Source organism: Triticum aestivum, chromosome 1B (genome assembly GCF_018294505.1).
Source record: "Triticum aestivum cultivar Chinese Spring chromosome 1B, IWGSC CS RefSeq v2.1, whole genome shotgun sequence".
NCBI classification, from domain to species: Eukaryota; Viridiplantae; Streptophyta; class Magnoliopsida; order Poales; family Poaceae; genus Triticum; species Triticum aestivum.
The window spans coordinates 9,374,596-9,396,202 of NC_057795.1; the positions used below are offsets into that span (position 1 = coordinate 9,374,596).

A 21,607-nucleotide genomic window follows, 5' to 3' on the forward strand; every position below is an offset into this window, starting at 1 on the left:
CAGAGTGCACCATATGTGCCTGAAATAAGAAAATGATAGAGTGAATGAATATATAAAAGCCCCTCCCAAAGATGATCTGCACAAGAAATTCCTATTCTATGAGAAAGAAAACAAATAACCTTGCAACTTCATGAAGTAGAGGAGATTTATTGATAGTTCCATATTTCAAGTCATCAATTCCTGAGCAAAGGCATATCGTCTTCCATGTTCTATATGAATAATGTGACACACACTATATTCGCATAGACCAGAATTGGCTGCATATATAGGGGGAAAACACCTACATATCCTACCGGTGTCATTTCATGATTCCCACTCGCCACATGTGCTGAAAAAACCCAAGAAACTGCACAAACATACATGCTGCAATGAAGATTGTCAACTTGTTCATGATCATGACTATACTAAGGTCACATGAAAGCATTTGCATTCTTTTCAGAGTCTCCGAAGGTTCTCTTGGTTCAGCTGGCACCCCACAAAGGGCAAGATCAACACTGAAATCCAAGATGCCATCATTGGCTTAGCCAGGATCTGATATCTTCCTACTCGCAGAACTGCATAAACTGCTCCACTTTGATTAGGCACAGTTTGAAAACAATTATTTAAACCATTGCTTGTATCTTGCCTAGGCATGCTAATAGTAACCCTATTCCTGCACTGCGAAGTTCCCAGCCTAGCTCTGAACAAACCATACACATATTTCTATCTCTTGCTGCAATGACTGCTTACCATACATAATTGACATTAAAATAAGTAAATAATAAGAGACATCTAGCTGCCACAAGCTTGCCATCCTTTTATTCCTTCCTCTCCACATTACAACTTTTAAGAAAATTGCTGAAATTAACAAAGATTACATTGGGCTGGAAATTATTATTACATTGAAGTTGCAGCACCAGATTGTTCTGTTATAGCTGCAAGCAATCTTGGCATTGGAGGAACATCAATGTCCTGTTGACCATCGATAACCCGGACACCTTCACCCATTGTTGGCCGATTGAATTCATTATCTTGGATGCACCAACATGCAACTTTGCAAACCCTTTCAGCCTCTTCCAAATTGAGAACACCATGTAACTCTGGATCCACCAAACTCTTCAAGTATCCACCGTGAAGCTTGCTGATGGCTTGCACAGGGAAGTATTCAATATTCTGGTCACTGTAGTTGCTGCAAGTGTTGTACGATGTTTCAGGTGAAGAATTCCTCCTTCCTGATATGATTTCAAATAACACCATACCAAAGCCGTAAACGTCGACTTTCGGTGTGATCGCCACTCCAGTAAGCCACTCTGAGGCAAGATAACCCACAGTTCCTCTGAATGAAGTTAGAATTCGGCTGAAATCCCATCCCACAAACGCTGCCAACCCAAAGTCTGCAACTTTAGGAACAAACGATGCATCCAGAAGTATGTTCTCTGGCTTAATATCACAGTGTATGATGCACTTGCGACAACCCTGATGCAAGTAGGACAATCCTCTAGCAACTCCTAGCGCTATCTGATAGCTGATGTTCCAATTTAGGATGACAACATTTGCATTGCTTGTCTTAAATAGATGACCATCAAGAGACCCATTTAACATGTGTTCGTACACAAGTAATCTGTGATCACCTTCACATCAGAAACCAATCAATTTGACTAGGTTTATGTGTTGGATCAGTCCATTTGAGCTCACCTCGGCCCTGAATTGCTTCTCTCCTTGACGGACACCATCTAGCCTTTTCACTGCTATACTAGTCGAGTCATTTAAGACTCTTTTGTATATAGAACCAAAACCACCTCCTCCAAGCTTTTTTGAGAAGCTTTTAGTAGCAGGAACCAAGCCGGTGTATCTGAAGGCTACAATTCCACCAGCACTACCTAGATTGTCATACACAGGCAAACCACAACACTTGAATTTGTTCCTCCAAATCAGTGACAACAGCATGACGATTATTAACCAAAACCAATAATACTTACAATAGTAACAACTCCGACCTTTGGTTTTCTTTTCCTTTTTCTGGAACCCGGTAGCGAATCTTTGGCAGCAAGGCAAAGGTAAAGAACATCTTCAGAATTATTTTCAATGCCATCATTCAGATTTACACTAAGCAATTCCCCATGTCAGACAGAGCATCTACTATTGTTATAGGAATAAGCAGTTCAGGAGCAAGAACCGAGACGTGCTTCTTCACATTTGCTCTGAGTGGTAGCAACTTCTATAATTTGTGGGTCGTAGGGCAATGCAACTTGAGCAATGGGGTGGAACATGTCTATTGAACTTGTCATGTTTTTCTTGTTACCACTAGTGCTGCAATGTAACGGCGTGTTTCTAATGCACCCTCGTGTTCGAGGCTCAAACTCCCAATCATGCGGTGACTTATGGGAGAAGCCCTCCATAAAGACACATGATGGATGTGCAATGCCGTTGCAGACTGTGAAAGGTCCGCACGTAGCAGGCGGGCTGCAGGGTCGGCAGGCTCGGAATATATGGTTTGCCAAGACTGGTTGGCTTGTGACCAAATATTCAGCTTAACCTGACCAGAGATGTCTAGTGAGACAAATATGTAAGACGATGATTCATCCAGTAAAGTGTACGTGTAGTACTCCTCTAGGTTGTTATTGACATATGTTAGGTTAATCAAACCTTTGGTCCGAGGATCTAAATCTAGAAGTGACTTGAGCATTTATATCAAAGATGATGATCCCGAGGTTGCATAAATCAGATACTTTACCAAGGGGTTGTTGTGGCGCTTGAGGACGATCTCGCTGGTGTCTTCTACATCCATGTTGTATGAGCCAAGACCCAGATCAATGAGGTCTTTTTTTGATATGAACTTGCGACTGAAACCAGTGATCTTGTTCCGGCCAACTTGGCACTAGGAAGCCCGACTCAAGGTCAGATGATGGGCTATCTGTGACTTTGAAGGCAAGGTTTCCACTGTTCAAGAGAACAACGACACTAGAGGTGGTGGTGTTTATGCTACTAGATTGTGTCCTATTCACAATATGAGTGGACCAAACAAGTGATTCAGTGACGGCATCAGCACGGCTTGTGACAATGACAAGCTGGCCATCACTTGAGAACTTGAGTTTGTTGAGTTCATGTTGAGGTGGGGGATGGGCTTCTCCCGATTAGCAACCCACACAACAGTAAAAATCGGGATCTTATTGAACCATATGCCAAGGTACCAGCTGGAGCCGGTGGAGTTCTCGGACTTACTGACAGTGCTCGCTGCTAGCTGGAAGAACCCGAGCGCGAACTTTCCGTTCGTCGAGACGAGCTTGTCGCTGACGGCAAGCACTTGGCCTTCAGTGAGGGTATCTCCTGCACGTGCAGAAGAGCAGCAGCAAGGAGTGTGTGAGAGGAGAAGCCCAAGCAATAATATGTACTCCCTCCGTCTGAAAAAACTTGTCCCAAGCTTGTTCCTCAAATGGATGTATCTAGCACTAACTTGGTGCTAGATACATCCATTTGAGGGACAAGTTTTTCCGGACGGAGGGAGTAGAGGAGAGTCATAGGGAAGAGTGTGAATGTGCTTTGCTCTGCTTTTCGAAGAAGGAAGAAGAGGATGTATATATAGACTTGAATAGGAAGAAGAGGAGTGTGAATGTGAATGTGCTCCGGTCCTATTCATTGGAAGAAGAGGATGCATAAATAGACTGGGACAAATCAAATTTAGATTAGGAAGGCATGTGCAGCTGACCGTCTCATGCGGAATTTCATTACGATCCATTTGGGACCAACAAAATTCAGACTAGGACAGCAGCGGCCCAATTCAGATGAGGGATGCAGATTGGGACCACTATCTCTCTCTCTCTCTCTCTCTCTCTCTCTCTCTCTCTCTCTGCAGATTGGCCTTGTTACCATGAAAACTACGATGTGTGCTAGTCGGCAGGGCTGACAAGCTTTCACTTGCACACCGAAGTGGACTTCAGATGATGCTTTCCACCACTACCAAGTGGCCATGGACCTGGGTCAAGTCATCCATGAATTAGGCTTCCACAATAGCTGCCGTGGGCCATGGGCAAGTCAATCATGGGTCTTCCACCAAGCTTGCTTACCAGGAAAGCTGTATTTTTGGAATGTTGCACTATGAAAGTGATCTCTAGGGAGTGATGACCCACAAATATCTCTTCATGGCATGCTAACTGCCAAAAGGTCAGTCAACAAGGTAGTGACCTGAATGATTATGGCATTGACCTAAGCCAACCCACAAATATTTGATTCAATGGTCGAATGCTACAATTGCGAATAATATGCTAATGGAAAAGAGAGCTGCATTTTGGAAATTTCTGCTGTAGCTTCCAACAGCACATGTCAACTAGAGAAAGAAATACTCTGCAGCAAAATCCAACAAGTTGACCAAGATTCAGACTTGTGCAGTAGCATGACCACCGTATGAATCTACTGATGTGGTTCAACTAATTGCGCACGACGCGCGCCTGCAAACCAAACATCGCTCGCGGGTGCGACGGCGAAGGGGTGGGTGGAGACCTCCTATTCCTCGCGTAGGGTGCAAGATAGGAGCTGCAACGCTCACCCCACGCCCTGTGGGGCACGGCCCAGGAAATGTTTTTACTCCTTTTTTTATATCACCAAGTTTTGTTGCTCAATCCACATGTTGTGGGATACAAAATGGATCAAGTGGTTGGACAAACCACACATGTCGCCCCTAATCGAGTGAATGCGAGAACTTGGCTAACCTACCGGCGTCGCTATTAGCAGCTCGGCCTTCAAAGAAAAGAGTACACTTAAACATTTGAGACCTCCTATTAATCTCGCAAATGATGTTCCCATAAGCTCCCAGACTTCCTTTCTCTATATGCTTAACAATCTGTTTCGAATCTGAGGCTACAGCAAAATTGTGAATCATGAGATCCTCTGAAAGAGATAATGACTCTCAACATGCAATAGCTTCCAATGTTGCTTCGTCATTTATGCCATAAATTACCAGTGAGGAGCTACCCATAGTTTCCTTCATCATCTCGGCATACAGCCGCTGCCGAACCACATTTATTTTCATAAACCCTGGCAGGGGTGCCTTTGGTCTTGCCATGTTTTTACTCTATTTTGCAGTTTAGTAGGGCTGCCCTTACCGGCTTTCATCACATTGCTTCATGAGTTTCACTTCATAGCCCAAAGTGTCGGCCTGTCCCTCACCACCTCATTAGGATTTATTTTCTCCATTAATTTTTGTTTATCAGAACTGAAGAAAAGTGTGAAATGTGGAATATATAATACAAAAATAGTATAACTAATAAAACAGAAAAAATAATTCTAAATGGTTAGAAATGATACCTAAAAGAATTATTCCAAAATGGAAAACATATTGTAGCAAAATAAAAAGTGTTCACATGTTCATTGCATGTTTCAGATAATGCTCATCTCGTATTTAGAAAATGTTAGTCACGTATTTAGAAAAGTGGTTCCACACTAATTTTATAATTTTGTATCACATATTATAGAAAATGTTCACGTGTACTAAAAACATTTTCACAGCATATTTCAAAAGTAATGATAATTGTGTCATTGAAAAAGTCAATCATTATGTAAAAAGGGCATGTATTTTCAAATTATCATCAAGTTTAGAAAAAGTTCACTGTGTATTTAAAATATGTGCTCTTGTACATAAATATGCGTGTACTTGAAAAAAAAAGGTCATCATGTATTAGAAATATGATCATCACATATTTAAATAATACCCATCACTTATTTTAAAAATATCCATCACATATTTGGAATGTTAGAATAATCTGAGGCACATAATTCATCATCGGAGGACAAAGCAATCAAACAAGGCACGACACCGAGATTTGTCAACGAGGCTCACCGAACATCGGCCATCCCCGAGGCATGACTATGGACACTCCTTCCTGTCACACCACCCACAGGTGAGCCAGCACACGCCGCCGGCTCCCCCTACATGTCTATGCTATTGTGTTGTAATAGGTTATATCATGTGTCTGCTCTCACCTTATATAGGAGTCCTAATATACAAGTGTAATAGGTTATGACACGTCACCATACTCTGTCAAAATACAATACGATTCAAAGTCCAACTGCAACCTACCTTGTAGACAATATTCGACACAACTCCAACATGCAAAACTATCATCACGTACTGGAAGTGTTAATCACATGTTTAAATAATATTCATCACATATTAAAAAAATTATCATGTATTTAAAAAACCAGTATTTAAAGAGATTCATTGTGTATTTCAAAATGTTTGACATGTATTTAGAAAAAAGTTCATGTGTAAAAAGAGAGAAACATAGTAAAAAGATTGCAAAGGGAAATTGGGGGAAAGGAAACAAAAGGACCAGAAAATTCAAAAGAACCGGTAAAATGAGAAGAGAAAAAGAAAGAAATAAAAAATAACAAAAAAAGGAAAGCCAAATAATTATGGAAAACTCTGCTAAGCCAAAAATGAACCGAACAGACCCAGAAAATGATCGAAACTTGGGAAACCAAATAAACAAAAAAAAACCAGGAAGTAGGGGACAAGTGAATAACTAGGCCGGACACATACACGGTCATAATTAGATGGTTTGCAGGGTTGAGCTGACTAGGGCCCACCCAACAGCTATGTATGTATGTATGTATGTATGTATGTATGTATGTATGTATGTATGTATGTATGTATAGGGACATCGCCGATGTACATGCTCTTACCTTCTCCCGCGAGGTGCTCCATCTCCTCTACATAAGCCTATGTCGGTGATCTCTACCTACCTCCGCCGCACTCTCATTGTGGCCACATTCTTCTCCCTCCTCTCACTCTCGCCATCATTTGAGTTAATATAGCTAGGCATGATGGCATTTGCCTAAAAAATAACATGTCCCTAATCAGTTCCATTTATTTCTGTAATAGAATCAAGTGCAATAATAGGGAGAAAGATGTCGCTCTTCTCTTGAAGACTACGAGGTTCATGCCTTTAGTTGGTTGATTTTGCTGACTCATAACGATAATCCTTTTGTTTTATTGTATTGACCGCCTTTGGAAAGTATTTATTTTCCATCAAGGTATTTAAAATTACCATTTTAATATATTTATCCTAATTTAATTTTGACTTGAAGTGCTCTTATCCATAGGTGCATAATGTGTTAATTTATGTTGATTGGACACAAGCTTCGTTAACCTTTAGATTTTGGGCACTTATAGGCGCCGGCGCACCGGCTAAACTTTCGGCCGGTCAATGCGCGGCCGTCCGATTTAACAGCGTGTGTAGCCGCCAGATCACGGCCCCGAATCATTTTCTTCTGTAAAATAATCGCATCCAACAAAAAGCAGAGGGGAACACGAAAAAAGCAGTGGCCGCCGCCAACACTCGCCATGGATGACCCAGGCAACAACCCTCGAAGCACCGCCGCCGCAGGTCCCTCGCCGCCGGTCGCCACCCTCGCCACCGGTCACCGCCCTCGCCGTCGGTCGCCGCCCTCCCCGCTGGTCGCCGCATGCGTTTCTCGTCAGCACACATGCAACAGAGTGCACGGTGCACCCCGCCGTTGCAACTCCGGTAGAGATGACCGCAGCTTCGGTGGCGACGGGCGCCGCAACACCCGTCGTCGAGCTTGTGTTGTACCTCGCCCTCGATTTATTGGACGCAACAAAATTGCTGCCTGTCGTAGCAAAACAGCATGATGGTTCCAGCAAAAATAAAAAAAATGTTGGTAGCAAAATTGGGAAATTTAGGCGTTCCAACAAACCAAGAAATGGTGGTAGCAAAAATTAGGTATTGTTCCAGCAAATAAAAACACAGGTGGTAGCAAAAATGCAAAACTGAGCATTGGGTCCAGCAAAATCAAAAAGGAGATGGTAGCAAAAATTGACACTGGTTGTAGCAAACCACAAAACGGTGGTAGCAAAAATGCAAAAAATGGTGCATTGGCTCCCACACCGGGAACGCTAGTTCCAGCTTCCGGTGATGCCCGCTGTAGCACCACGAATGCCGATTGCAGCATCTCACCCCCCATTGTCGCCAGTAGAGGTTCCCTCCGCCTCCAGTATCTACTCTCGCCGTCCCAGTCGCTCGTCGGTCGTTGCTGTGGTGGTTGCAACACCGGATTCGCCTTCATGTTGCTTCAACCATCACCGCTCGCCGCAGCCGGAAAACATTGCAGCTCCCCGGAATTGAGGTTGCAACTCCCTGCGGGGGCGGTTGCAGCTTCTTGCTAGATGGACGCAGCATCCGGTTAATTTCGCTGTGCGGCAGGTGGATTTGAGGGAGGCGCCGGCGGCAGGGCGACGGTGGTGGTCGTTGTTTGCTGGATGGAGATGACGGGGATGAGAAGACGATGGGGATGAGAACGAGTGGAAGGGGCTGGACCGCTGGAGAGAAAGAGATAAGGTCAAGGCAGAAAAAGCGGTCGAGCGGGTCCACAGCACGCGTGGTGTGCGAGACGGACTTCACGTGCACAGGAAACAGGCAGGGGCCACACCCAGCGTGGCGCGAGCCGGCTGAAAGTTCGGCCGGCGCGCCGGACGCAAACATTTACCTTAGATTTTTTTTATTAGATTAGCAGCGCATGCGTGTTTTAATCACCACAGACTATACTTTTTTTAATCTTCTTCGGTAGGACTAGTTGTAAACTGTGGATTGAAGCACCAAGCACAACTGACCGGGCAAAGAAGGAACCGATATCGCTCAAAAATAGTCCAGGACTGGAAAATAGGGGTGAAGGAGAACATCTGAAACTGTCGCTCAATCGAATTGTAAGTTTGCTGATATATTCTCTCCTTTATGTTGAAGTTGCTCCCCATCTCACGTCTCGAATTGGCCAATTATATTTTTAATTAGATTAGCTTTAAAATTGTTCCAAAATCTCAAGCTAATGCGGAACCAGGTGTCTAAGGGCCTGTTTGGTTTCAATAAGTCACATCTGTTTGGTTGTCACCTGACTTATAAGTCACCTTTTCACATCTTCCCACACCAATCAACATCATGCAAGTGGCGGGACCCATGCAAAAGGGGGTGACTTATAAGTTTTAAGTTGGGGTGGAGCAACTTATGACTTATAAGTTGAGGTGACTTATAAGTTGGGTCTGTTTGGTAAAAGAAGTCACTTTTTGCATTTTTCGACTTATAAGTTGGTGACTTATTTGAAACCAAACAGGCTCTAAGATGATGGATACGCGCCAATGTCAGTTTTATCTGGAGTTCGGTCTTATTTAATGGACCAGTTCATGAGTTAACTGCCTAATCAAAAAAGAAGTTGAACGTAGCCTCATTCTTGTAACATATTTTATTTTCCTTTTTTTCTCTCGGTTGCGCCAAATTCTTCAATCAATTCAATAAAAGTTCCATGCAGGTTGGCTTCCCCTGCCGTGGTTCCGGTCAAACAAAAAAAGATTGCAAACGTTGCTACAAAATTTTCTTACTCGATGTATTTATGCAGTTATGCCATACTTTTGCTACAATGCTGTGCAAGGAAACTTTTCAGTGGTCGACCTTGCTTACCAACTACTCCAAATCATTCACATCACTACTCCAAATTTGCTGAAACAAGAATCAATAACATTGACGGACTACGAATTATTATTACATTGAAGTTGCAGCATCAGATGATTGATTCTCTTAGGGCTGCGAGTAGTCTTGGCATCAGAGAACCATCGAGAACCCGGACCACTTCACTCATCGTCGGGAGATCAACCTCGTCGTTTTCCGCTTCACTCAGAGAACCCAAACTACATCACTCATCGTTGGCAGATCAAACTTATTGTTCTCCGGGTGAAAATCTAGTCTCTCCGTCTGGACTCGACAGTGGTGTCGCTTCGCGTCGTCACCCTCTTGGGGGCGTTGTCGTGGTGCTCAGGTGTCTTTGGTCGTGCCTAGGCTGGGTGTTTGGCATGTTCTAGTTTCATGTGTACTTTTGATCTGCTTTGTAAGTGGGTCTTCCGTTGAGTAGGAGACGCTCCTCCTCTCGCATGACCATGTCGCCCCCGCGGGCGATCGGCCGCACTCCAGCCCCTCTTCCCCCCAGCACCCCCTCTCCCCTCCCTCCCCGCCGCCGTCGCCGGCGCCCGCCGCTAGGCCTGGCCCGAGCGAAGCTGGCGGTGGCGGCCTCCTGCCCTTTCCCCTCTCGGATGCTCTTCGGCGCGGGGCGGAGCGGCTCCGGGGGGGTGTTCCTCGGCGGCGACGGTCCGGCGTGGCGCTGGGGCTTCCTTGCGCGACGCGGGAGATCAACTGGACGGCGGCAGCGGCGTTGGCGGCGGGGTGGCGCGGCGGGCAGGGGCGGAGCTTAGTTGAAACAAAACATGGCCGTGGCCCGCCCAATCCATGACCAAAACGGTGAATAATGAAGGCAAAAGTTGGGTCATGTGGGAGAAAAACAATGCGTTCCTTCTGCTTGGCCCGCCCAACAAAACTTGTGTAGCTCCGCTACTGGCGGTGGGGTGGCTTGGCAGCACCCGCTCAGCCCAGATCTTGGCCCTTTGGGACCCATCTGGGTCTGGGCGGGCTGACGGCGAGGCGGGTCTGTGACGCGACTTTCGAGAGGAGGGGGACCGGCGATGGGCGGCGGGGTGCTGGCGGCGCTGCTGCTGCCCTGCTGCAGCGGGGCCGACACGGCTTAGCGGCCCTGATTCGGGCCTGGCCGGGCCAGGGGTGGCCTGGTATGCCCTGTCGCCGCGTCCGGACGGCGATCGCGACGGTGCCTAAGGCAGGGGCCTCCCGCATGATGGCGGTGGAGGTGGTTCCCTCTCGCGCATCTCCGGTGCTGCTGCTCCCATCGCCCGATGCTTCTCTCCTAGTCCTCTTGGCCTCGTGGTGGTGATCTTAGTGAGGTGGCATGGGTGGCGTCACAACCGTGTCGGCGCATGTTGGTGGGCGGCATGTTGGCTGGCTGGCTTTGGTCCGGTTGGGCGGTGTGGTATGGAGTACGGGAGAAATCCTTGCCGGATCTTCTGGCTCCGATGCGGTGACGCCTGCGGGTGTCGCTAGTCCTTCCTGGAGGGTGTAGGTGGTATCCATCCCCCACTCCCCTCCGCGTGCCGGGGGAAACCGTAGGACTCGTCCGGGCAGTAGCATCGTCGGAATCGCATTCCTTCTTGGAGGAACTGCTTGGTACGCGGCGGATCGGAGCCTTGTATCGTGGTGGGTCGATTTCGAAGGATGCTGCGGTGGCGGGTCATCCTCGCTTTGTCGAGCTGCCGTTGTTGGCATTTGTTTTCTCTTCCTGTTTTTCTTCTGGGCTTGTTGTGCTGTTCGCCCCAGCATTGTCTGTGTATCGGTGTTGGTTGCTTTGGAATACAAAGCGGGGGCAAACCCTTTTTCGGTAAGTGGGTCTTCCCACCATATTATATCGTTCGGGCGCGTACTCTGTTTGTTGGTGCTTTATATTTAGACCGGGGCAAAAGCCTGTTTAGAGATTGTTTTCCAGTTCAGCCACAGTCCATGCTAGCACAGAAACGTTATAGTTGCAACTAGGCGGACATACATTTGCACAGCTTCAAGGCCGTTTAAGTTTGAGCATTCTGGCATTTCCCAGACATGTTTGACATGCTCCCTTTTTCTTTCTTTCCCTGCAACAAACAGACACTCGAGAACTGTTGCTGGGATGTCGCAAGCAGTCATGGTGGTATCTCGAAGCTGGCAAAATGGACCGTGTACGTTGGCAAATCGTTTAAGATGGACAGCTTCGAAGGAGAGTTCAGGGAAACCATCCTTAGACTATGTATAAGCAGCAACAAATGGAGCAAGATCCCAGACTACTGTCGGTTCAGCTCTCCAATCGCAAGTGGCGAATTCGACCGGGCAATGGACTGCAGGTTCAGAGCCGGCTTGGTTCTGGGAGGCAATGTTCAGATGAATGGCAGCAGTAACAAGACGTGAAGCTTGAAGAAATGTAAAGCAAGACCTGAAGAAATGTAATACGTAACATTTTATCTTATTGATACAAAAAGGAAACGGAATTTACCTCAGAATGTAGTGCATCATTTCCTTTATAAGTTGTCTGAGAAGATGCATCTTTTTGTTCCTGGTGGTTGTGAAAACTTATTTACTTGAATTATTTGGGAATATAAGCAGCTTACAAGTGACACATCAACAGAAAATTTCTACCAAGGCCATATTTTGCTAAAAATGCTTGCATAACATAAAAAATGCAAACAGATGATTTGCAAATGCAAGGTTGCCTCCTCTCTTTATTCCTTCTGCTCCACATTACAACTTTACAAAAAATGCTGAAACAAAGCGAACTACTCTACGAATTATTATTATTACACTAAAGTTGCAGCATCAGTGTTCTGTTAGAGCTGCAAGTAGCCTTATCATGGGGGGCATATCGATCTTCTGCAGACCCTCAAGAATCCGGACCACTTCACCCATAGTCGGCCGATCAAAATCATTATCTTGGATGCACCAACACGCAACTTTGCAAACTCTTTCAGCCTCTTCCAAATTGAAGTCGTCATGTAATTCTGGATCCACCAAACTCTTCACATCTCCACCGTGAAGCTTGCTGATGGCTTGTACAGGGAAATACTCGACATTGTTGTTACTGCTGCTGCTAGTGTAGTATGATGTTTCAAGTGAGGAATTCCTCCTTCCTGATATGATTTCCAGCAGTACCATGCCGAAGCTGTAAACATCGATCTTCGGTGTGATTGCAACTCCACTAAGCCACTCCGGGGCAAGATAACCCGCAGTGCCCCTGATCGTAGTCAAAACTCGGCTAAAATCCCTTCCCACAAACGCCGCCAACCCAAAGTCTGCAACTTTTGGAGCAAATGATGTGTCCAATAGTATGTTTCCTGGCTTAATGTCACAATGTATGATGCATTTGTGACAACTCTGATGTAAGTAGGACAATCCTTTGGCAACTCCTAGGGCTATTTGATATCTATTGTTCCAATTTAGAACAGCAGTGGCATCATTTCTCTTAAATAGATGACCATCAAGAGACCCATTTAACATGTATTCATACACAAGTAACCTGTGATCACCTTCGCAGCAGAAACCAATCAATTTTACTAGGTTGATATGTTGGATCAGTCCAACTGAGCTGACCTCAGCCCTAAACTGCTTCTCTCCTTGATGGGCACCATCAAGCCTTTTCACTGCTATGGTAGTCTTTGGGTCACTTAACACCCCCTTGTATACTGAACCAAAACCCCCTCCTCCCAGCTTTTCCGAGAAGTTTTTAGTAGCACGAACTAAATCAGTGTATCTAAAGGCTATAATTCCACCAGCACTATCTTGATTGCCGTAGTATATCGGCAGGAAACCACATGACTTGAATTTGATCCTCCAAATCAGTAACAAGAACATGAACATGAGTAACCCAATACCAGCAATGCTTGCCGCAGCAACAATTCCAACATTTGGTTTTCTTTTGGTTTTTCTCAAATTTGGCAAGAAATCTTTGGCAGAAAGACGGAGATAAAGAATATCTTTAGAAGTGTAAACAACGCCATCATCCAGACTCACACTAAGCAATTCCCCATTCCATACAGAGCATCTGTTAGCATTATAGGAATAAGCTGTGCAAGAGCATGTTCTGAGACAAGCTTCTTCGCATTGGCTCTGAGTGGCAGCAACTATGCTTTGTGGGTTGTAGGGCAATGTAACTTGAGAAATGGGCTGGAACATGTCCGTTGAACTTGTGATGTTTTTGTCACTAGTACAGTGTAACGGTGTATTACTGATGCATCCTCCTGTTCGATCCTGAAACTCCCAATCCTGCGGTGACTTCTGAGAGAAGTTCGGCATGCAGTCACAGGATGGATGTGGATTGCCACTGCAGACCGTGAAAGGTCCTCAAGTAGCAGGCGGAAGGCAGGGATGAGTAGGCTCGGTATATATGGTTTGCCAAGACTGGTTGGACTGTGACCACACATTCACCTTTATCAGACCAGAGATATCTAGTGAGACAAACGTGGAAGACGGTGATTCATCCGGCGAAGTGTACATGTAGTACTCCTCTTGGTCATTGTCAACATATGTTGGGTTAATCAAGCCTCTGGTCCGTGGATCCATATCTAGAATCGTCTTGAGCACTGGTATAATACTCATTGACAATGTTTTGGAGGATGCCCAATGCCAAAACACTACAGCAGGGTTTTTGCGACGCTCGAGGATGGCGAGGCCTGTTGTGTCTAGTCCAAGGCTGTATGAGCCAAGACTCATATCAATGAGGCTCTTCTTTGAGATGATATGGCGATTCAAACCGGTAACCTTGTTCCAGCCAAGCTTGGCACCAGGAAGCACAACATCTGCTGGGTAGTCGAAGCTCTGCCACAACGGCAGGTCCGATAATGGGCTATCTGTGACTTTCACAGCAAGGTTTCCAGTGTTCAAGAGAATGGCAGCACTAGTGGTGGTGGTGGTGTTTATGCTGCTATTTTGTGTCCTATTGACGATGTGAGTGGACCAAACAAGGGATTCAGTGCTGGCATCATCATGTTTTACGACAATGACAAGATTGCCAACACTTGAGATCTTGAGCTGTGTTGAGTTAATGTTGGGGTGGGCAATGGGCTCCTCCCTATTAGCAACCCACACCGTAGTGAAAACTGGAATCTTATTGAACCATATGCCAAGGTACCAGCTGTTGTTGGACGACTTACTGATGGTGCTTGCTGCTGGCTGGAAGAAGCCGAGTGCGAACTTGCCGTTTCTTGAGATGAGCTTATCACCGACGGTGAACGCTTGGCCCGCCATGAGAGTATCATTTGCGGGCGCAGGCGAGGAGCAGCAAGATGTGGGAAAGAGGAGAAGCCCAAAGGATAATATGTAGAGGGGATGCATGGAGAAGAGTGTGGATGTGCTCTGCTCTGCTATTCGAAATAGGAAGAAGAGGATGTATATATAGGCTGAACTGTCACCACGATTCATTTGGGACCAATCAAATTCAGATTAGGACAACAGTAGCCCCATTCCGAGCAGGATTCTGATTGGTACCACTATCTCTCCGTATAATGCAAGGCTGACACTATTTTCATGAAAACTACGTGCTAGTCGGCAGGGGTTACAAGCTCTCCAGCACACCAAGGAGGACTTTCAATGATGCTTTTCACCAAGTGTCCAAGTCAGTCATGAGGCTTCCACTAAGTGGCCATAGACTTTGGTCAAGTCAGTCGTGAGATTTCCACAAAAGCTGCCGTGGGCGATGCTCAAGTCAATCATGGGGCTTCCACCAAACTTACCATGAAAGCTGTATTTTTGGAGTCTTCCACTATGTTAGTGAGCTCTGGAAAGTGCTAACCATACCCCTCACGGCATGCTAATAGTCAAAAGGTCAGCCAACAAGACAATGGCCTGAATGATCATCGTATTGATCTAGACCAGAAAAGGTACCACACGTATCCTAGGGTTATCTTTCATATACAATTTAAACTAATCATTTTACTAACCAACCCAGAAATATCTGCTTCGATGGTCGAATACCACAAAAGCAAAAGTAACACCTAAGACCAGTACTAAGAAAATGCGACCACAGACAGAAATATAACAAATGTCGTAAGCTAATAAAGCTGGCAAACTTAAAACACAGAAGAGTGAGCTAGAAAAAAAAACACAAAATAACCAAAAGGCGTGGTACTGGTGCCCATATTAGACTCACATGTTCAGTACTGTAATTCAACTTAGGCCTGCTATGGGACCATCCAAGGTTGGCGGAATTGGATAAATGGCAACACACAGAACAGTAAGGAAGCTGTCCTCAACCCACCGCTGGCTGTGTCGGCTGGAACTCCGGTGCCGTGAGGGACAAACCAACTTAAATGCAACAGCGCGTGGTAGCTCCCATTACTCCAGGGTGTGTTGTCAGTCACTGTCTGCGATAACATTTACAAGGCTACAGATGTAAATATTGTCGGATGTTGGGTTCCGGCAGACCCTTAAGGTTCGAACTCTAGGGTGCACGTGAAGATCTTCCTCCTATCAATCCACGTACGATCGCCTCGCGAGAATCTAAGCTAAACGATGAACAACACGAGGGACACAAGATTTATACTGGTTCGGACCACCGTTGTGGTATAATACCCTACTTCAGTGTGTGGTGTGGTGGATTGACTCAGAGGCTGATGATGGACAGTACAAGGGGAAGAACAGCCTCGCGAGAGGTGTTCTTGAGCTAGTGCGATGAACTACTTGGGTGAGTTCGATCGCCTCTCGATCTGATGGGATTCTATCCGATCTATCCTCTACTGTGGTGGCTAGCTCTATATATAAAGACCCTGGTCCTCTTCCCAAAAATTAAGCGGGAAGGATGCCAACAACGGCCATTTTGAAGGGGAACATCTAGTACAAGCTATCCTGACTAAAGTTGGTCTTCGGCTGCCAAAAGCACTGGCGATGACGCTGTCTTGGGCTCTGTTAGAATAAATCCGAGGCCACCGTCAATCATCCGAGGACCAAGCAATCATCACACGAGCACGACACTGAGATTTGTTAACGAGGTTCACCGATATGGCTACATCCCCGGGGCTTGACTACGGGCGCTCCTCCCCATGACACCGTCACAATATCGCACACCGGCCACCCGGGCGCCGGCACACGCCGCCGGCTCCCCCTTGCGCGCCTGTGCTATTATGTTGGCATAGGTTACATCGTGTGTCTACCCTCGCTATATAAAAGAGGCCTAGGATACAAGTGTCCTATTAGGACACGACTCCATATCCTATCTAAACACAATACAACTACAAGTCCAACTGTAACCTACCTTGTACACTATATTCGACACAACTCCAACAAACTCCACCTTGGCGAATATACTCCACCATCCTGGATTTGTCCATGCGTCAAACTTCCATGTACATTAGACTTGAGCTTATCCCATGAGTGCCGCTGCTACTCCAAAGACTCCATGTGACTCCACCTGCAACTTGTAGTCCCTCCTTTTCTTGACAACCGTCAACACTCGAGCAAAATTAAGTTCCTTGTTACTCTAGCTTGTGCTCGCAACTTCCAGAGTATCCGTCCAACGCCATCACACACCGATCACTGACCTACGTGAAAGTGAACAACTCACATATTGGGTGTCACACATAAGAGTTACCGGAACTCAACATCACCGCTCCTTCCTTGACCGCATGTCTGAAACTTGAAGGAATTTCACCATTGCTTGTTGTCATCCCGAGTCAAATTCACAGTTGTCTCACCACATGTATGACCACCAGAGCCCTGGCCCGTCTCCATGTCCCGTGCATACTGCACGCCTCGCCGCTATTACCGCGTCGAGCCTCCGCTGTCCCGGTCGAGTCTCAAGGGTCGCGAACCCACACCACTCAACCCCCACTGCAGAGTACCACCGATCATCACCGACCGATGACGAGTTTCACGCTTCCATCAGACCACTGGGCTCCAGTCCGAACTACGTGTCACTCGCTTTTTTTCCTCACTGAATAGGCTTCGATTCTCTGGATCCTTACACCGTAGCCCCTCAATCCAGCTCCACCTTCAACATGATTCCATGGTAGATGATCAGTCGACTCTCGCGCCCCGTCGACTCCAAGCTCTCATGTGCACCGTCTTGAATCAACCCCGCACCATAGTCTTGTTGAAGCCACACAAGCCTTCGGACCTGCGCCACGTGTTTCCACGCCCAGAAGTCGGTCACCATCAGCATCACGCTCCTATGTCGTCTTCGCCGATCCCACCACCGTCTTCTGTACCAACCGACTTGCGTCGATCCCGTCAAACTGTCCAGTCCGACCCAGCCGAACTATTCCGGCTGCACGACACGCTCAAGGCATCCAAATCATCTTCCGTGAATCTCCATCCATCACATGATAATTCCATCTTACCTGACATGACTTCCTGCAACGCCTTGAAGCATCCATGTTGTGCCAAAAATCTTTCACCCATGTCTGCCATAACCCAAGATTTCCAGTTTTGTCAAACTTCTCCACCTCAAACTTGGTACCTGTTGGCGCCATAGTTCCTTGTACGGCTGACTCTGCGAAAAAATAACCAAGCTTTCCGCGCGATGCCCAAGTACTAGCCTTTGCTTCACGTGAACTTGTCTCCTTGGCTTCTTCTGATGCTAGCTAATTGCTTTGTCCTGCGCCCATGCTATCTTGGTGTATTACCACGTGATTTTCCTTCACAAATTTGATTTGCTCCTGCCTGTCTGTGTCATGTGAGGACTCGGTCCACTTTTTATCCAAAACAAATCTCACGCTGCTCCTTGTACAGCATGTACGCCTCGCGTCCTGGCCTCAAGCCACGGCTCCACCAAGCCGCACCAGCCAGTCTGCCACGTCCAGGGCAACGTCGCTACCTGCAATAGGCCGCCAACCTCGTGTCACTCCGCACAACGCTAGCTCCTTCCTGGAGACCTTTCGCACGTAGGGTATGCCGCCAGCCGCCGACTTGCTTCCGATCAGTATCTGTCCGATCTGCTGACTGTTGCGTACACGCACTAGTCACCCGGCCGGCCTCGATCCAAAGGCAACAGGAGCCCTGTCATCGAATCGATCTTCTGCTTACCTGCATGCCACGCGCCTCCAGCCTGCTGCACGCTACGGTGTACATCTGATCGCTTTTCTCGATCTCGCAGAGAACCACACCGCAGTCGGCTGCATCTCAACTCAATCCTTCCTCTAAATCAACAATCCACAGCCTCCGAAAAGCCTAGCTCTGATACCACTTGTTAGAATAAATCCGAGGCCACCGTCGATCATCCGAGGACCAAGCAATCATCACACGAGCACGACACCGAGATTTGTTAACGAGGTTCACCGATATGGCTACATCCCCGGGGCTTGACTACGGGCGCTCCTCCCCATGACACCGTCACAATATCGCACACCGGCCACCCGGGCGCCGGCACACGCCGCCGGCTCCCCCTTGCGCGCCTGTGCTATTATGTTGGTATAGGTTACATCGTGTGTCTACCCTCGCTATATAAAAGAGGCCTAGGATACAAGTGTCCTATTAGGACACGACTCCATATCCTATCTAAACACAATACAACTACAAGTCCAACTGTAACCTACCTTGTACACTATATTTGACACAACTCCAACAGGCTCCACGGTGATCTCTATCCTGCCGCTCTGTTGGTCCTGGTCATGTTGCACCGGAATGGTAACCTTTGCCTGATGCCTCGGTACTCCACGCCCGTGCTTGCCCCCTTTGCACCAAAGAGGAAACAATGACACTACGCAGGCCAGCGCCCACCTGGCGCCCGCCTGGTCTCGGTCGTCATGGCTTGCGTCACGAGCACCTCGCGAGGTACCCTTGCCTTGATCTCTCCGCCTCCTCGCAAGCCTGCCTGGTGAGGTTGCTCCTGAGGAAGCCTTGCGTTGTCCGCCCCGCGAGGCTTGGCCCCTCGCGAGGGTCTTGAGTTTGCGTTGATGAAGATGGGCCATACTGGGCCACCACTTGAGCCACGCCGCAGTCCGCAGGCAGGAAAGTCTGGGGACCCCCGTTCCCAGGACGCCGACAGTAGCCCCCGGGCCCAAGGCGCGCTCGGACTTGGCTTAACAGAGAAGCGAAGAGGCAAGTGCGGAGCGCCATGGGCCCCAATAGCCTGCGGCCTTGGGAGCCGCATGGCGGTTGATTGGACGTGGGCGTCTTTGCTTCCCCACGCTCCCTCATTAAGCGCCTAGCTAGGTGGCCATGAGGCTTGTACACAGTTGTTCTCCCCTTGCTGCCTGCGCGCTTCTTGTTTCCATTTCCTCCTTGAGCCTCTGCTTCCGCCTCCAATCCATCTTGAGTTCTTCCTGAAGGAAATATGCCCTAGAGGCAATAATAAAGTTATTATTTATTTTCTTATTTCATGATAAATGTTTATTATTCTTGGTAGAATTGTATTAACTGGAAACATAATACATGTGTGAATGCATAGACAAACATAGTGTCACTAGTATGCCTCTACTTGACTAGCTTGTTGATCAAAGATGGTTGTGTTTCCTAGCCATAGACATGAGTTGTCATTTGATTAACGGGATCACATCATTAGAAGAATGATGTGATTGACTTGACCCATTCCATTAGCTTAGCACTTGATCATTTAGTATGTTGCTATTGCTTTCTTCATGACTTATACATGTTCCTATGACTATGAGATTATGCAACTCCCATTTACCGGAGGAACACTTTGTGTGCTACCAAATGTCACAACATAACTGGGTGATTATAAAGGAGCTCTACAGGTGTCTCCGAAGGTACATGTTGAGTTGGCATATTTCGAGATTAGGATTTGTCACTCCGATTGTCGGAGAGGTATCTCTGGGCCCTCTCGGTAATGCACATCACTATAAGCCTTGCAAGCAATGTGGCTAATGAGTTAGTTGCGGGATGATGCATTACGTAACGAGTAAAGAGACTTGTCGGTAACGATATTGAACTAGGTATTGAGATACCGACGATTGAATCTCGGGCAAGTAACATACCGATGACAAAGGGAACAACGTATGTTGTGCGGTTTGACCGATAAAGATCTTCGTAGAATATGTAGGAGCCAATATGAGAATCCAGGTTTCACTATTGGTTATTGACTGGAAACGTGTCTCGGTCATGTCTACATAGTTCTCGAACCCGTAGGTTCCGCACGCTTAAGGTTTCGATGACAGTTATATTATGAGTTTATGAGTTTTGATGTACCGAAGGAGTTTGGAGTCCCGGATGAGATCGGGGACATGACGAGGAGTCTCAAAATTGTTGAGACGTAAGGATCATATATTGGACGACTATATTTGGACTTCGGAAAGGTTCCGAGTGATTCGGGTATTTATCGGAATATCGGAGAGTTACGGGAATTCGCCGGGGAGAAGTATTGGGCCTTATTGGGCCATACAGGAAAGAGAGAGGGGCTGCCTAGGGAAGGCCCCCCTCCCCCCAAGGCCTAGTCCGAATTGGACTAGGGAGAGGGGCTGCGCCCCCTCCTTCCTTCCCTTCTCTCTTCCCCTTCCTTCTCTCCTACTCCTACTAGGAAAGGAGGAGTCCTACTCCCGATGGGAGTAGGACTCCCCCCTTGGCGCGCCCTCCTCCTTGGCCGGCCGCCTCCCCCCTAGCTCCTTTATATACGGGGGCAGGGGGGCACCCCATAGACACAACAATTGATCTCTTGATCTCTTAGCCGTGTGCGGTGCCCCCCTCCACCATAGTCCTCCTCGATAATATTGTAGCGGTGCTTAGGCGAAGCCCTGCAACAGTAGAACATCAAGATCTTCACCACGCCGTCGTGCTGACGAAACTCTCCCTCGACACTCGGCTGGATCGGAGTTCGAGGGATGTCATCGAGCTGAAAGTGTGCTAGAACTCGGAGGTGCCGTAGTTTTGGTGCTTGATCGGTCGGGCCTTGAAGACGTACGACTACATCAACCGCGTTGTTCTAACGCTTCCGCTTTCGGTCTACGAGGGTACGTGGACAACACTCTCCCCTCTCGTTGCTATGCATCACCATGATCTTGTGTATGCGTAGGAAATTTTTGAAATTACTACGTTCCCTAACAGTGGCATCCGAGCCTGGTTTTATGCGTAGATATTATATGCACGAGTAGAACACAAGTGAGTTGTGGGCGATACAAGTCATACTGCTTACCAGCATGTCATACTTTGGTTCAGCGGTCTTGTTGGATGAGGCGGCCTGGACCGACATTACGCGTACGCTTACGCGAGACTGGTTCTACCGACGTGCTTTGCACACGGGTGGCCAGCGCGTGTCAGTTTCT

The 21,607-nt window shown here is 47.2% G+C and overlaps 1 protein-coding gene and 2 pseudogenes across 1 annotated transcript; all 3 read right to left on the minus strand.

The window, feature by feature from the left end:
- Window positions 1-817: 817 nt before the first annotated feature.
- On the minus strand, window positions 818-2,481 carry LOC123084068 (G-type lectin S-receptor-like serine/threonine-protein kinase At2g19130). Its single transcript, XM_044505863.1, has one exon. It carries the CDS (start codon window positions 1,579-1,581, stop codon window positions 877-879), a length of 705 nt encoding a protein of 234 aa, XP_044361798.1. The 5' UTR covers window positions 1,582-2,481; the 3' UTR covers window positions 818-876.
- On the minus strand, window positions 2,142-3,412 carry LOC123075611 (G-type lectin S-receptor-like serine/threonine-protein kinase At2g19130; annotated as a pseudogene).
- Window positions 3,413-12,121: 8,709 nt separating this feature from the next.
- On the minus strand, window positions 12,122-14,745 carry LOC123084079 (G-type lectin S-receptor-like serine/threonine-protein kinase At2g19130; annotated as a pseudogene).
- Window positions 14,746-21,607: the final 6,862 nt, after the last annotated feature.

What these genes read in the sequence shown, in the direction of transcription:
- LOC123084068 (XM_044505863.1), bottom strand. Translation starts at nt 1,581, where the DNA reads ATGTTAAATGGGTCTCTTGATGGTCATCTATTTAAGACAAGCAATGCA.